Source organism: Prionailurus viverrinus, chromosome C1 (genome assembly GCF_022837055.1).
Source record: "Prionailurus viverrinus isolate Anna chromosome C1, UM_Priviv_1.0, whole genome shotgun sequence".
Classification (NCBI taxonomy): Eukaryota; Metazoa; Chordata; class Mammalia; order Carnivora; family Felidae; genus Prionailurus; species Prionailurus viverrinus.
In genome coordinates, this window is record NC_062568.1 from 15,950,236 (window position 1) to 15,963,441 (window position 13,206).

Genomic DNA, 13,206 nt, shown 5'->3' on the forward strand with positions numbered 1-13,206 from the left:
TCAACAGTCAATATATCTGATTCATGGCTGAATCAGATACAAACAGGGAGACCCTGGTCTATTTGTGTCAATACATGGGGTCTTTTATTTAAAAACACCTTTGGAATACTTTGTTTTACTCTGGAATACTAGGGTTTCTCCACTGTCTATGTACCACAATCACCTGAGGGGCTTTAAGAACTCAAACCCTGCCCAGGACCTCAATTTCAGACTAACAGAATCTTTGGGGGTGGGGCGTGGTCATTAGTTTTTGGGTTTTTTAAAAATATTTTTAATTTTTTAATTTTTTTTGAGAGAGAGTGTGTGAGCAGTAGAGGGGGAGAGAAAGAATCTTTTTTTTTAATATTTATATTTGAGAGAGACAGAGACAGAGACAGAGACAGAGACAGAGGGAGAGAGAGAGAGAGAGAGAGAGAGAACACATGTGGGGGAGGGGCAGAGAGAGGACAGAGGATCCGAAGCAGGCTCTGTGCTGACAGCAGCAAGCCCGATATAGGGCTCAAACTCATGAACCACGAGATCATGACCTGAGCCAAAGTCAGATGCTCAACTGACTGAGCAACACAGGTGCCCCAAGAGAAAGAATCTTAAGCAGCCTACAAGCTTAGCACAGAACCCCACAGGGGGCTCAATTTCATGACCCTGAGGTTAGGACCTGAGCCAAAATCAAGAGTCAGACATTCAACCAACTATGCCACCCAGGTGCCCCCTTCAAATTTCTTAAATAACAGTTCCCTTGGTGACTAATGTGTGGCCATGGTGGAAATCACTGGATGACCTGGATTTCAGAGCCTTTACCAACGCCCAGAATAAGCTTGGTATGCACTAGGGACTTCAGGAGCTCTAGAGTCAATAAAGCTGCGGTTCCAAGTGAATTCTAGAAGCATTACTGCAGTCTATGGAAAACTGAACGAGTTTACAGTATCAGCCACAAAGATGGGGCAGTTGGAGGAATCTGCCGATTGGTTGTATAAAGAATGGGGGCCCTAATTTAGTTACCCTTAAAATTTTAAATCTTCAAGGAAGAATGCACATCCAGAAAATATCCATTACAATAATTCATCTACAGACAGGGTATTATTCCTCAATACCTTTTTGGCTTCTTCAGCTGTGATGGAACTTCCGGGGGCTTCATCTTTGGTGATCAGAGTAATTCCATCTAAAAAGTAATTCACAGAGTGAAATCCAAGTGCAAAGAATCAATCCCAATCATACCTTCCTTTCTACCATGCCACTCCCATCTTTGCATGGGAGATTTTTAAAACTATACAGGTGCACTTCTCTGTAGGAAATGCAAAACTGTTGTTCCCTGCATCCTATCCTTTCTCCTACTTTGCTTGTGGATGCTGCCTGCCTTATGATGCCTTCCTTGATTAAATCTCTCCTTGAGAATTTTCACATCGCTTTGTTTACACCTTTGAAATGGCTCCCATCACATCTTACCTTGTGTAACTATGTGTACATATTTTCTCTCTCCTAACGGACCACTTTTCTCCGGGGCAGGGACAGGGTTTTACTCACCTGTATATTCCCCTCAATTTTGTGCATGGTGTAAGTTCAGTAAATAAATAACCTAATAACTATACTTTGGCCAAAATCCATTAGGTATCCAATATGAGAATCTGCAGACATTTTGACTTCTAGTAATGTTACTGGCTACTGATGGAACAGCAAGAGGCCCAAGGTCGGGAGGAAACATGTTCTTATAATGGTCATGTCTGCCACTCAGCACGTACATCAATTTTAGCTCAGTGAGAGCAAATCAAGAATAGAAAATCTACCCTTCGGTTCTCTCTTCTTCGTAAGATTTTATCCTGCCTCAAAGAGTTGATGCTTGATACACTTTCAGAAAAGCACATACATGGGGCGCCTGGGTGGCTCAGTCAGTTAAGTGTCTGACTTCAGCTCAGGTCCTGATCTCATGGCTCGTGAGTTCAAGCCCCACATTGGGCTCTGTGCTGACAGCTCAGAGCCTGGAGCCTGGAGCCAGACTTGGATTCTGTGTCTCCCTCTCTCTGTCCCTCCCCCACTCGTGCTCTGACTCAATCTCTCTCTCTCTCTCAAAAATAAACATTAAAAAATTGTTTTTAAATAAAAAAGAAAGAAAAGCCCATTTAACATCCATTTGTACCTAGGAATGGCACAGGTCATGTATATTCTCTCAACAGGAGATAAGCTCTCAGTAAATATGTACCCTGTGTATGTCCTATAAGTTTCTGTTCAGTAAACAATATGCTGGAGGCAATCAATAAATAGCAAAAACAATCTCTTTCATCTAGCAGGTCAGCAGCAGAGACACCAAAGTGATCTGAGTAAGCCCCATTCACCACCTATTCTAATGGCTTCTGCTCCCCAGTCTAGAAGCTAAAGGGCTGAAAAATGAACTGTCAGGAAGATAGTTCCTGAGTGATGAGAAGCTGCCATTTGAAGCTGGATAGATAGGTCCGCAACTCCTTTTCACAGAATCTGCACAGAAACACAGGTTGAAACTCATCCAAGGGCCCTACTTCAAGTGGAAAGTTTCATAATTTTCAACACGATTGTTTTCATAACAGATATTTTTAACAGGTAATATCTTATACTACCTGAAAAGAAAATCAAGTTCTGAAAGAAAATCAAGTCAGGTTAAAAAAAAAAAAGGGCAAAGTGCACGAAGGAAATCAAACATCAGGCCTAACACCGGAAGAGTGTGTGCTGTCTTCTTTCTGAGATTAGTCTGCACCAGTCCAATGTGAGGGAGCGGCTGTGGTGCATGAAGATGCTGGTCTGCTGGAGTAGAAAGCCCAAGAACATGTTAATGAAAGGCCACAGGAGAGCCAACTGTGGGTGAGGTCAATGAGAGTGCTGTGGATCCGGCAGGATGGACAGGACGAAAGGGTCTAAGCATCTGAGAAAGGGGGCAGTGTTTGCCCACATGGTTTCTTCCAACAAACAGCAAGGTACCATCTGAGAAATGGGCCATGCTGCACACAGGTGAAGACAGGACTTGCGTGTTGACTTATTATTTATCACTTTTTATTTATGCTTATTAAGCAAGGTTTTTCATTCACTGGATACTGAGCATTTCCCAAATCCACATGGAAAGTCATCAGGTTGCCACATAACACATCAGACAATGTAATTTACATTTATATTTAGAAAAAACAGCATAAATGTTTGGAGCAAATGACAAAAGACACCTTACCCTGAACGACAATGTCCCAGAAATGCTTTAATTGTTTAATTTCCACTTTCTCTCGAAGGGCTTTCAGGAAATTGTTAAAGCACTGCTCTTCCGAAACCTGGAGGCATGGGGGGTAGAGGGGCATCAGGTTGGAGCAAACACGGAGACAAGTCCTTCCCAGGACAAAGTGCCATATATACTGAAACCACCATTATTTATAAGAAAAATATGTCATGTTCTTCTTTGGTGAAATGGGAAATGGGGTATGGCATTTCAAATTTCAGCTTTGTTCACTGGGAACCAGGAATCTTTCCATCTGTGGACGGTACAGAACTCCGTAGGGCCACACAGGTTTTTTGGTGGACTGGTACTTTGCTTTTTGACCTTTCATATAGACAAATTCAAACAAAAATAGGATGATGTCATCAATGCTCATATACCCATCACCCAGCCTCAACACCTGTCGACTTAGCCAATCTTGTCCTATCTGTACTCCTACCTTCTCCTTCAACCCAGGGGTTGTTTGGAAACAAACGTCAAGCATATTACATCATCTATAAATATTTCTGTATGCGGTATCTAAAATATAGAGAGGGACTCTTTTTAAAAAAAATACCAAGAAATTAGGAGTAAATAACCAGTCAGTAGTCACATCTTCCCATTTATAAAAGCTTTTTTCTTTTTTTTAGTTTTTTTTTTTTTATTAACGTTTGTTCATTTTTGAGACAGAGAGAGACAGAGCACGAATGGGGGAAGGTCAGAGAGAGAGAGGGAGACACAGAATCCGAAGCAGGCTCCAGGCTCTGAGCTGTCAGCACAGAGCCTGACGCGGGGCTCGAACTCATGGACCGCGAGATCATGACCTGAGCCGAAGTCGGCCGCTTAACCGACTGAGCCACCCAGGCGCCCTAAAACCTTTTTTCTTTTAGTGTGTCTGTGTATTTTGCAGTTCTGCAGCTAAAAAAGGTCTTTACATTAAGAGTGGCTGATAGGTCTCTGAGTCTCTTTGGATGTTCCTTCATCTCTCCCTCACTTTAAAAAAAACAATCTTTTATTTCTTAAGAAAGAAAGCCAGTGACCTGGTACTTTCAAGGGTGCGTAGTGACAAAGGTGCTCAGAAGTGTTACTGGGTGCTCCGCCTGCCTGGGGGCAGTGCCAGGAAAGCAATGTTTTCATCACCTTTTCCCACGTTACCAGACCCTCCTCCACCTGGGGCAGCCTTAGTCTCATATGGACTCCACTTTGCCCTAATTTTGTCTTTTATCTGTAGGGCACTAGATCACCTACTCCTGAATCTTCTAATTTTAACAATTTTCTCATTTTTATATCATTCTTTGTTAAGTACCTAAACAATTCAGGAATTAATCTGTTCACTCACTCAGCAAATATTTAATAAGCATCCATCTAATATACACTGCAACTACATCTATTTTAAAAATACACTTTCTAATTTGAACTTGCTCGCTCTTGCCTAGAGTTTCTGTATAAAAGCCTAGAAACAATTTGGAAAATTTTTACAATGGTTTTTCAAAATTCCTAATAAAACAAACAAACAAAAAAACCCACACAAAAAGTGGGGTGTGTTAGTAAGTGAATTAACTTTCAGTGTTTTTCATTTTTCCTGGCATTCCAGATCCCTACTCCTGTCTTCATAAAGTCCTTCTCAATAATCCTACCAATATATATTTTCCATCAGTTTCTTTAAAACAGTTAACTGGTCCTTTAATGAGTGGGCCACGAGAGGTTACAGTGGAAATTTCCCTGGTTCCCTAAAGAGGAGTCATGCAGCATGGACTTCACCGTAATAAAAAGCTAATTCTCAGGGACTAAGCATCCCATTCACCACACACATCTTTGTGCCCCCTCAGAAATGACGGCCAGAGTAAAATGACTCAGTCATTTCTGCGTCTCTTGGCAAACACTGCTATTCTCAGTGAGGACAGTTATTGCCAAAAGCCCGTGCTTGCTTGTGGGGCACTGTGTCCCCTGTGATGGTGGCCAACTGTTTAGGAAGAGGAAGACAGGTGAGGACAGCGTTACCTGAATGGCTTCTTCCCGGAACACTGTGATGCAGTCCATGCTCTTCATAAAATACGGTGTTTCATTAGTATCCAAAAACTGCTCGATCTGATTTATTAGCTGGCGACTTGCTAAAATATAAGACAATAAATTCATTTTCCTCATTTTGAGCAATGCTTGTTAGAGAGAGTACCTGTAAGTACGTATTACGGCTCCAGGGCCTCATGGCCAGTATGCACAAAAGCTATTCTTCGAGAGAGGGTGGATGGGATGGGGGAGAGGAGATGCAGAATGCTGATTCTGAAAGTCTGTATTTCAAAGTCTGGGTAATACTTAATGATATCTGTCAAGAAATAAAATTTAATTTCTAAAGTGCTTATTAGAATTACAGCTAAATGTTCTTATGGTACAAACACTTATTTTTTTTAATTGTTGCTTTTTATCACCCCCCCTCCACCCCCGACTTTAGGGGCCATTTGGGCAGTTCCCAGCTGTCTTTCCTGGTATGTTCACAGAATCTAGACCCTCCAGTCCCTCCCCCAATTCCACCCACGATAAATGTCAAACAGTGCCAGACAGTGAAGGGTAATGAGCCAGGGACGCCTCGTCTTCTACCAATTGCAGGTCAAATTAGAAAAGATCAGCCCTCGTCTTAATTTAATAATATCCCTTTAGAATGAGAAATCCCTGCTATGTTATCTTCTGCCCTTAGCCGAACTTGAATATTCTCTGTTGCTCAGCACCCTACAAGCCATGAATACTTAATAAACAGTAACTGTCAGCAAGCAAGTCATAAATTTTATAGAAAGAGGAAATACATTAACAATGTTACCATTTGTCAGATAGGCTACAACTTGAGGCTTTCTCACAAACAAACAAACAAACAAACAAACAAACAAACATTTTTTAATATGAAAAAAAACCAGAGGAAAACAGAAACAAAGTCATCAGGGGATATAAGTCGCCGAGCAGACTCAAATGGCCTCTTATGACTGGTGGCTGGCATAGAACAAACCAAGAAGTACACAGTGATGGCACAAAGGCTCACTCTCACTTGTGCCCTGAAACCACTCACCGGCGGGCTGGGCTGGCAATTTATGTTGAACGGTCAAGGTGCTCTGAGACTGCACGCTGCCACAATCACAGCCTCACAACTGTGAGCAACAAGAGTTGTGAACGGCTATGTACACAAACACTAATGAGAGCGTGCTTTCAAGGCTTGCCTGTGAAGGCTTGAGGTCACTAACTGAATTACAGTGACCAGAGCACTGCTCAATGCCCTATGAAAGACATGAAACTCAGTGCCATCAACGTATTTCCTAAGGGACCTACAGCATATGGAAAGGATTAAAAAAATGGACAAAGTGTTTCCTGATACAATAATTATGCAACAAGAGAAAAATATTCCCAGTAACCATTTCACCTCTTCCGCCAACTAGGAGATTATGATCTCTATTATAATAAAGTACTTTACAAACTTGAGGGATTAGAGAAACACTTCTCTGCAATTTCTGAAATCTTTACCAATGTATCCCACAGCAGTGGATTAATACCCAACAATTCAAAGGAGCAAAAGGATGTTTGGATGGGTCTTTTTGAACAAGGTAAATAATACAGCCCTGATTAATAGAGCAGAAAACCAACAAGGAGCTCAAAACAACACAAGTTATCTCCTTTTTCAGCCTGGAAAGGCAAAGTAACAGAAGTGTTTGATAGTTCCTATACCATTTACAGCAGTCTGCTTGCTCTGATAAAAATGACATAAAGTTCACTCAGAGTTACGTATCTAGGCACAAATAAGAGCCTTCAAAGGCCAGAGGTAGTAATCCTCAGAGACTCAATGTCTCTCATTTCTTCTGAAATGAGGAACAGGGGCCTTAGCGAGCTATGATGTAAATATTTCTCTGCCTGATGTAGGAATTATTTTCATTAATTTAACCTAATATATATTTACTGTATAAGTATTATAGGTAAGACTCTAGAGTGTGTTCTGTGGAAGACACAATCAAATTGAAGATAAAGTCCTTGCCTTTGAGGACTCTACAGTCTAATGGGGACACAACACATATATAAAAATAATAGGAGGTAAATGTGAAGAGGACTATGACTGGTATGGAAATATATCAGATGATGTGAATTTTTAAAAATCTTTGGTGACTAATTAAAAGAAACTTTCATGAAGTGAGATGGCTTTTTTGCTGGGCAATGAAAAGCAGAATTTGGCCATGATACAGCAGAAAACAGAATGAGCCCAAGTATGAAGAGAGGTGGGAAAGCATAGGGTATGTCTGAAGAGAAGGAAATGGTCCAACACATGGAGTCCAGACAGGAAGAGGGGAAGAAAAAGGAGGAAGAATCAGCTAGGGGAAGGTTGGAGGGTAGGTGGTCCAAGACAAAAGTACATGTGAGGGTCCTGAGGCAGGACAGTGCTTGAGTCTGTAACAAGTGTAGGGGAGAAGAGTTCAAGACCAAGCCTTTAAGGAGCCGCAACATTTAGAGCTCGGAGAGAGAAAAGGGAGCTGACAAAGGAGGCTAAGGAGTGGTGAGGGAGACAGTGAAAACCAGGAGGGTACGGTGTCACAGATGCTAAGAGATAAAAGAGGAGAGCTGTCTGCCGTGTCCAAACTTATTCTATAAAGACTGCAAGAAAAAGAGTATAAAAAGCACAAGGGATTAGGTACTGAAGCTTAGGGAGTCCTTAAACCCGGGAGTCCATGTATCAACTAAATATGGACTGAACTGCTTTGCAAAAAACACAGCTTCTTGACCCATTTTATCTTGACATAAGATGGAACACGCATACACAGAGTTGCCATGTTATAGAAAAAAGTATTCAAGAGACTAAAATAAATCAAAAGCAAAAGCCAACAATCCATTTGCAGTAACAATACAGGAAAGAAGGGATATAAAGAAAAGGAAGTAGGAGTCTCAATACCTAGTTTCTATTTAAGAATGAAGTTCTTAATGTATTTGTGGGCCTATTTGGATTGAGTTTTCTTATTTACATGTTAGACTGTTCTGCCTTTTCCTCCAGGAACTTCAGGAAAACAGGGAGATAAACATACCCAAACTTGCAATAAATCCAGTGAATACAAAGAATCAGATTTTGCCCTTCGAGGCATCATCAGTTCCATGGCCTGTGCATCTGGCCCATGATTACGAATTCTTTCCTTCTATCCAGACCATTTTGTGGTTCACTGACTATAATGAACCATTTAACACCAGCAAATAGCTGCGCTGGATGATGCTTTAACATACTGAGTATGAGAACAGGATGGGGACATCATTGGACAAGAGATTCACTCCCCTTCCAAAGTTTGGTGGCACTTCACATTTTCCTACCATTTTTAATAGAATGCAGAAATGGCTGACAAAAATAATTCTATTTTGGCTAGATGACGCTTTTGAAGTTCCTGTGCTCCCTGCACCACATAAGGAAAATGTGGATCATCAGGGTGCTCCTCTCTGCTTTTACATCAATTACAGGGTATGGAATGGCCTGTCAGTCTTCATACTCAGGAAATCAGAGCCCCAATTTAATTCACCAAAATGTTTTCCAGAATTAGTCAGAGGCTCAATAATACTCATTAGTAGCCAATATAAAGGACGGCCATTGAAAGGGCCATCCATCTTAGGCAAAGGTCGTCATTTATTTCAAGGAGTACTCAAAATCAAAATGTTCTAGATTCTGAGGTTTAAACATGGGCATTATATATTAAGCCAGCATCTTACATAAATACAGACTGATGATCCACAAAATTAGTCTCAATAATACTTCACTGTTACATTAAAAATGCAATCCAGATACAAAAGTGTTACATACGGGGGAAAAAAACCAGTTTTGTTGTTTTTTTTTAAATCTGAAACGTATGTTCTCCTTCTCCAGAGAAAATATTCAACACGACCCCAAATCCCCGAAATTGAATCACCTCCCTTCTTAATGTACAGTCACATGGGCCCAAATACCCAGGGCCATGTGCTTGTCAGCCCCTGACTTGACATCTGCTTACTACCTCTGTTCTCTATAAAGATGTTTCCCACAGAGTGAAAGAAAGTCATTTATTGTGGGTTTTTTCCCCTTCACCGGACAGAGCTAAAAAAGCAGTAGGATCACTCATCTGTCACACATTATATATAAAGGACTGTAAAACCATCTCAAATGATTTTGCTCAACCCAGGCATCATTCAGGATGTTTCTCAATTCAATCCTTACTATCTCAATGCCTCATGTGAATTTTACTTATTAAAGGGGTGCACATTTTACAGAAGTCGGCAGTTAATTTATTTTAAATACTGAGAACAGATTTACACAGTCAATGACAGTGGCATCTTTATAAAACAAATTTAAAAAGTAATACAAATTAAGCACTTAAATAAGTATATGATCAGGTCAGTAATTAAGAGAATAAAAGAATGATATCTATCAGCAAATAAAACTCCAAGCAAGTAGTCCAGTCTGTTGCCAATTAAACCCACACATAAATACGATCACCATTTTAAGCCAGAAACTTGCAAGAAACATTTGCCTGATAAGAAAAGGAGTCTGTGTTTTAATACAGGCAACTGAAACTGAAACGGGCCACCAATAGGCTTCCTTTTGTCTCTTTACTATAGGATACAAATTGGTCATTGTGGGTAGAGTCTATGTGTCTGTCAGGGTCCAGCCAGAAGAAGAGACATCACTGGATACTTCACAAAGGAAATTTAAGGCCGGCAACTGTTACACAGGTGACCAGAAGCTGTAAAGCCAGCTGCGAATGGTGCTGTAACCCAGAAATCAGTAACAGCAAGGAGCCCTTAGCACCCGTGGTAGTGCTGGGTGGCAGGAAGAAAACAGAAGACAGGGGTGTAACAAGTAAATCTCAGGAGCCTGTCCTATGGGAGGTGAAGCCAAGGACTGGCCATGCTGCCCAACACAGGGAGAAATACCCCGGTTTCTCCCTCCCGCCTTGCTTCCCACCAATTTCCCACCAGGGTCTCCTATTGGCTGAACCCTGTAGGAAGTCAGTAGACATGGAAGCTGGGAAAGGCAACCCGCGAGGGGCTGGGTCTGTCCCCCCAACTCCCAGATCTTGTGCGCACAGGGGAAGGATGAGGAGTGGGCCAAGGGGCCATCCGACACAGGGTTACTATGAACCCATAGAGGAGGATGCCCCAATTATGCACTGGATGTTTCCTGGAGACACAAAATTAATACAGTATTCTTTAAATAATAAAGGAAGGTAAAACGTACAGGCTTTTTTTCTTTCCTTCTTTCTAGTGAGAGAGGATACAATGAAATTCAACTGAAAGTTATTGAAAAAGTTCCTAAGTATATTTAAAGCTTTTCCCAATCCATACATGTGTGTGTGTGTGTGTGTGTGTGTGTGTGTATATATATGTATATGTATATGTATATATATACATATAAAGCATATTTCTACAAAAAATTATACATACACACACAAAAACAGACTTTCACTTCTACTTGAAACATCTTTAGAGCTACATACATTTCCTTGTACTTCAGGTTTAACACGGTGAAACACAGCAAAAAGCTCCACACAGCTGTGTGGCCCGTGACGACAAACCAGAGGAACTGGTGGTGACAACCCCTCCCTGTCTCTGTCCTTTCACAGAAGTCAAAGGCACTTCTGAAAAGTACAAAAAAAGGAATCCTAAACATTTTTCCTCTAAATGACAAAAGATACGCTGATTTATTTCTTAAATGTCCTTTCTGCCTTTATTTCTAAAAGAGATTGGATCTAAGACCCCAGGCAGAATTTGCTCTGAATGTTTATGCTCCTTGGCTTGTTAGGTCTGGCATTCCTGTTTCTAGTTTTGTGGTCTTTCTTTTTTTCTTTTTTTTGAGAGAGAAAGAGAGAGAGAGGTATAGAGACAAAGAAGAAGAGAATCTCAAACAGGTTCCCTGCTCAGCATAGAGCCCAACACGGGGCTCGATCCCACGACGCTGGGATCATGACCATCATCGATCTCACAATCCCAGGATCGTGACTGGAGCTGAAATCAAGAGTTGGACACTCAACTGACTGAGCCACCCCGGTGTTCTAATGAAGTATTTTTGGTGGGGAGAATGAAATCACTGAGTGGCAACAAAAGAAACTGAAAACTAGGAAAAAAGTATAAGCTTTATGAACCTGAAAATGACTTTCAAATGTCTTATTATTTTTTTTAATGTTCATTTATTTTTGAGGGGGGGAGGGGCAGAGAGAGAGAGAGAGAGAGAGAGAGAGAGAGAGAGAGAGAGAGTGAGTCTCAAGCAGGCTCTGTGCTGAACAGCACCAGTTGGACTCAGGGCTCAGTCCCACGAACCATGAGAGCATAACCTGAGCCGAAATGAAGAGTCAGATGCTTAACTGACTGAGCCACCCAGGCGCCTCTCAAAGGTCTTATTTTTAAGCAGCTGGGCTGTGGAGTAGACACAGCTCTGTACTGCTCTTTGCCTCCTCCCTGTCCTTCCCCATGTTAGAAACTGTTCTACCAGACTGTTGGCCCCAGCATTCCTCACGGAGCAGGCAGAAGAAGTTGCCTGCCTCCCTTTTAAGAGCAGAAACAGTCAGCGGACCCGACACCGAGACCACGACAGCCACAGTATTACGCATGACCAGTGGCACAAGAAATTGAATGAAGGTATATAAAATGCTGACCACCTCCACAGTATAGACACAGCCTTGGCGGATTTTTTTATTATTACTATTTTCTTACCAATAACTAAAAAACTCAATTAAAACCTCACCATTTAAGCTCCGCAAGTTCAGTCACAGCCCATTTTTTCATGCTTAACGATTTTCTCATTAAATGCAGTAATTTCTTACAAATTGCACTAATAAAAGTAATTCCTGCTGGGTTCCCTCCCCCCTTTAAATGCTGGCTTTTCATTGATGTGTTAAATTAAAACCCCAGGCACAAGGAGCAGAGTAAATGCAAAGTCTGTATTGTCAAGAATCCATTCCTGCAGACTAGGGGATCTCTCTCATTTTATTTTTGTTTTTATTTGAGCTAACTCTGAGTCCCACTTTATAGCCACAGGAAGACTAACACTGAAGGTCTCTTGGTCTTACTTAGTTCCCTCTGGAAAAAAGGTGTTGGTGTGAGCTAATGAGAAACTAGAAAAGTGGTTCCAGCAAGCCCACTGGTGGTAAACTCCCTTTATGTAAGAGAACATTATGACACATCTTTTTCATTCTGGATGAATAATATTTCTCATCTTAAATAACCTGGGTGTAAGAGCAGGTCTATGTCCAAGTCAGCTGCAAAATTTTTAAGTTTCCTGGTCAAAAGGGAGGGGTTCCATAGCATTCTATGGTCTTTTTTTAATTAACATTCAACTTAACCATTAAAGACTCACTGAACATATCCCACGAAACCTGAAGATTGTCAATTAATATTCACAAGTTTACAGGGCATACAGAAGTTTGCTGAAGACCAAAGAATGTCCACTTTTTAGCGTAACTCATTTCACCAATTCCAGAATGGAGCGCACTTAGAGTCCAAAACTGGGACATGATGCTAACATAGGAAAAAAGCTCATGGAAGACCTTTGCATCGACCTTTGCATGAAGTGATGTCTTTGGCTCCTTTATGAAACATATAGGCCATATGCTTGGAAGTGCGTGTTAGGGTGGGGCTAGGAAGTGGAGAAGGCAGAGAAAGAGGGTCTCCACAACTTTCCAAAGTTCTAGAACTCTAAAACTTGGTGATGCTGACTAAAATAAAAGGGATACAGAAGAACTGATAACCTTACCATGTAGACTTGATCCCATTCCAGATGGGCAGTAGGAGGGAGGCAGAATGCAAGATGATGGTGTTTGGTGCCGTAGCAATTTCACAGTATCTGTCTAGCTTCATACCAGAGTGGATGTCATGACCCTAATGCAGGAAATAAGTGGAAGGAACCAAGTAGCCATAGTAACAGTGCAGCCAAGAGGAAACACTCTGGAACAGGAGACCAATCTGGCAATGGGATTCAATTAAAAGTTGGTAATTGAATGGAACTGAAAACCATGTATCAGTTGAAGAGATAC

At 41.3% G+C, this 13,206-nt stretch overlaps 1 protein-coding gene across 1 annotated transcript in view; it reads right to left on the reverse strand.

The window, feature by feature from the left end:
• XRCC5 (X-ray repair cross complementing 5) overlaps window positions 1-13,206 on the reverse strand; it is a 92,167-nt gene that overhangs the window by 9,510 nt on the left and 69,451 nt on the right. Inside the window, exons 17-19 of the mRNA XM_047870728.1 lie at window positions 5,204-5,313; window positions 3,185-3,281; window positions 1,092-1,159 (exon numbers count right to left, since the gene is read on the reverse strand). Coding sequence (XP_047726684.1) covers window positions 1,092-1,159; window positions 3,185-3,281; window positions 5,204-5,313 — 275 coding nt within the window. The remainder of the gene's footprint in view (window positions 1-1,091; window positions 1,160-3,184; window positions 3,282-5,203; window positions 5,314-13,206) is intronic.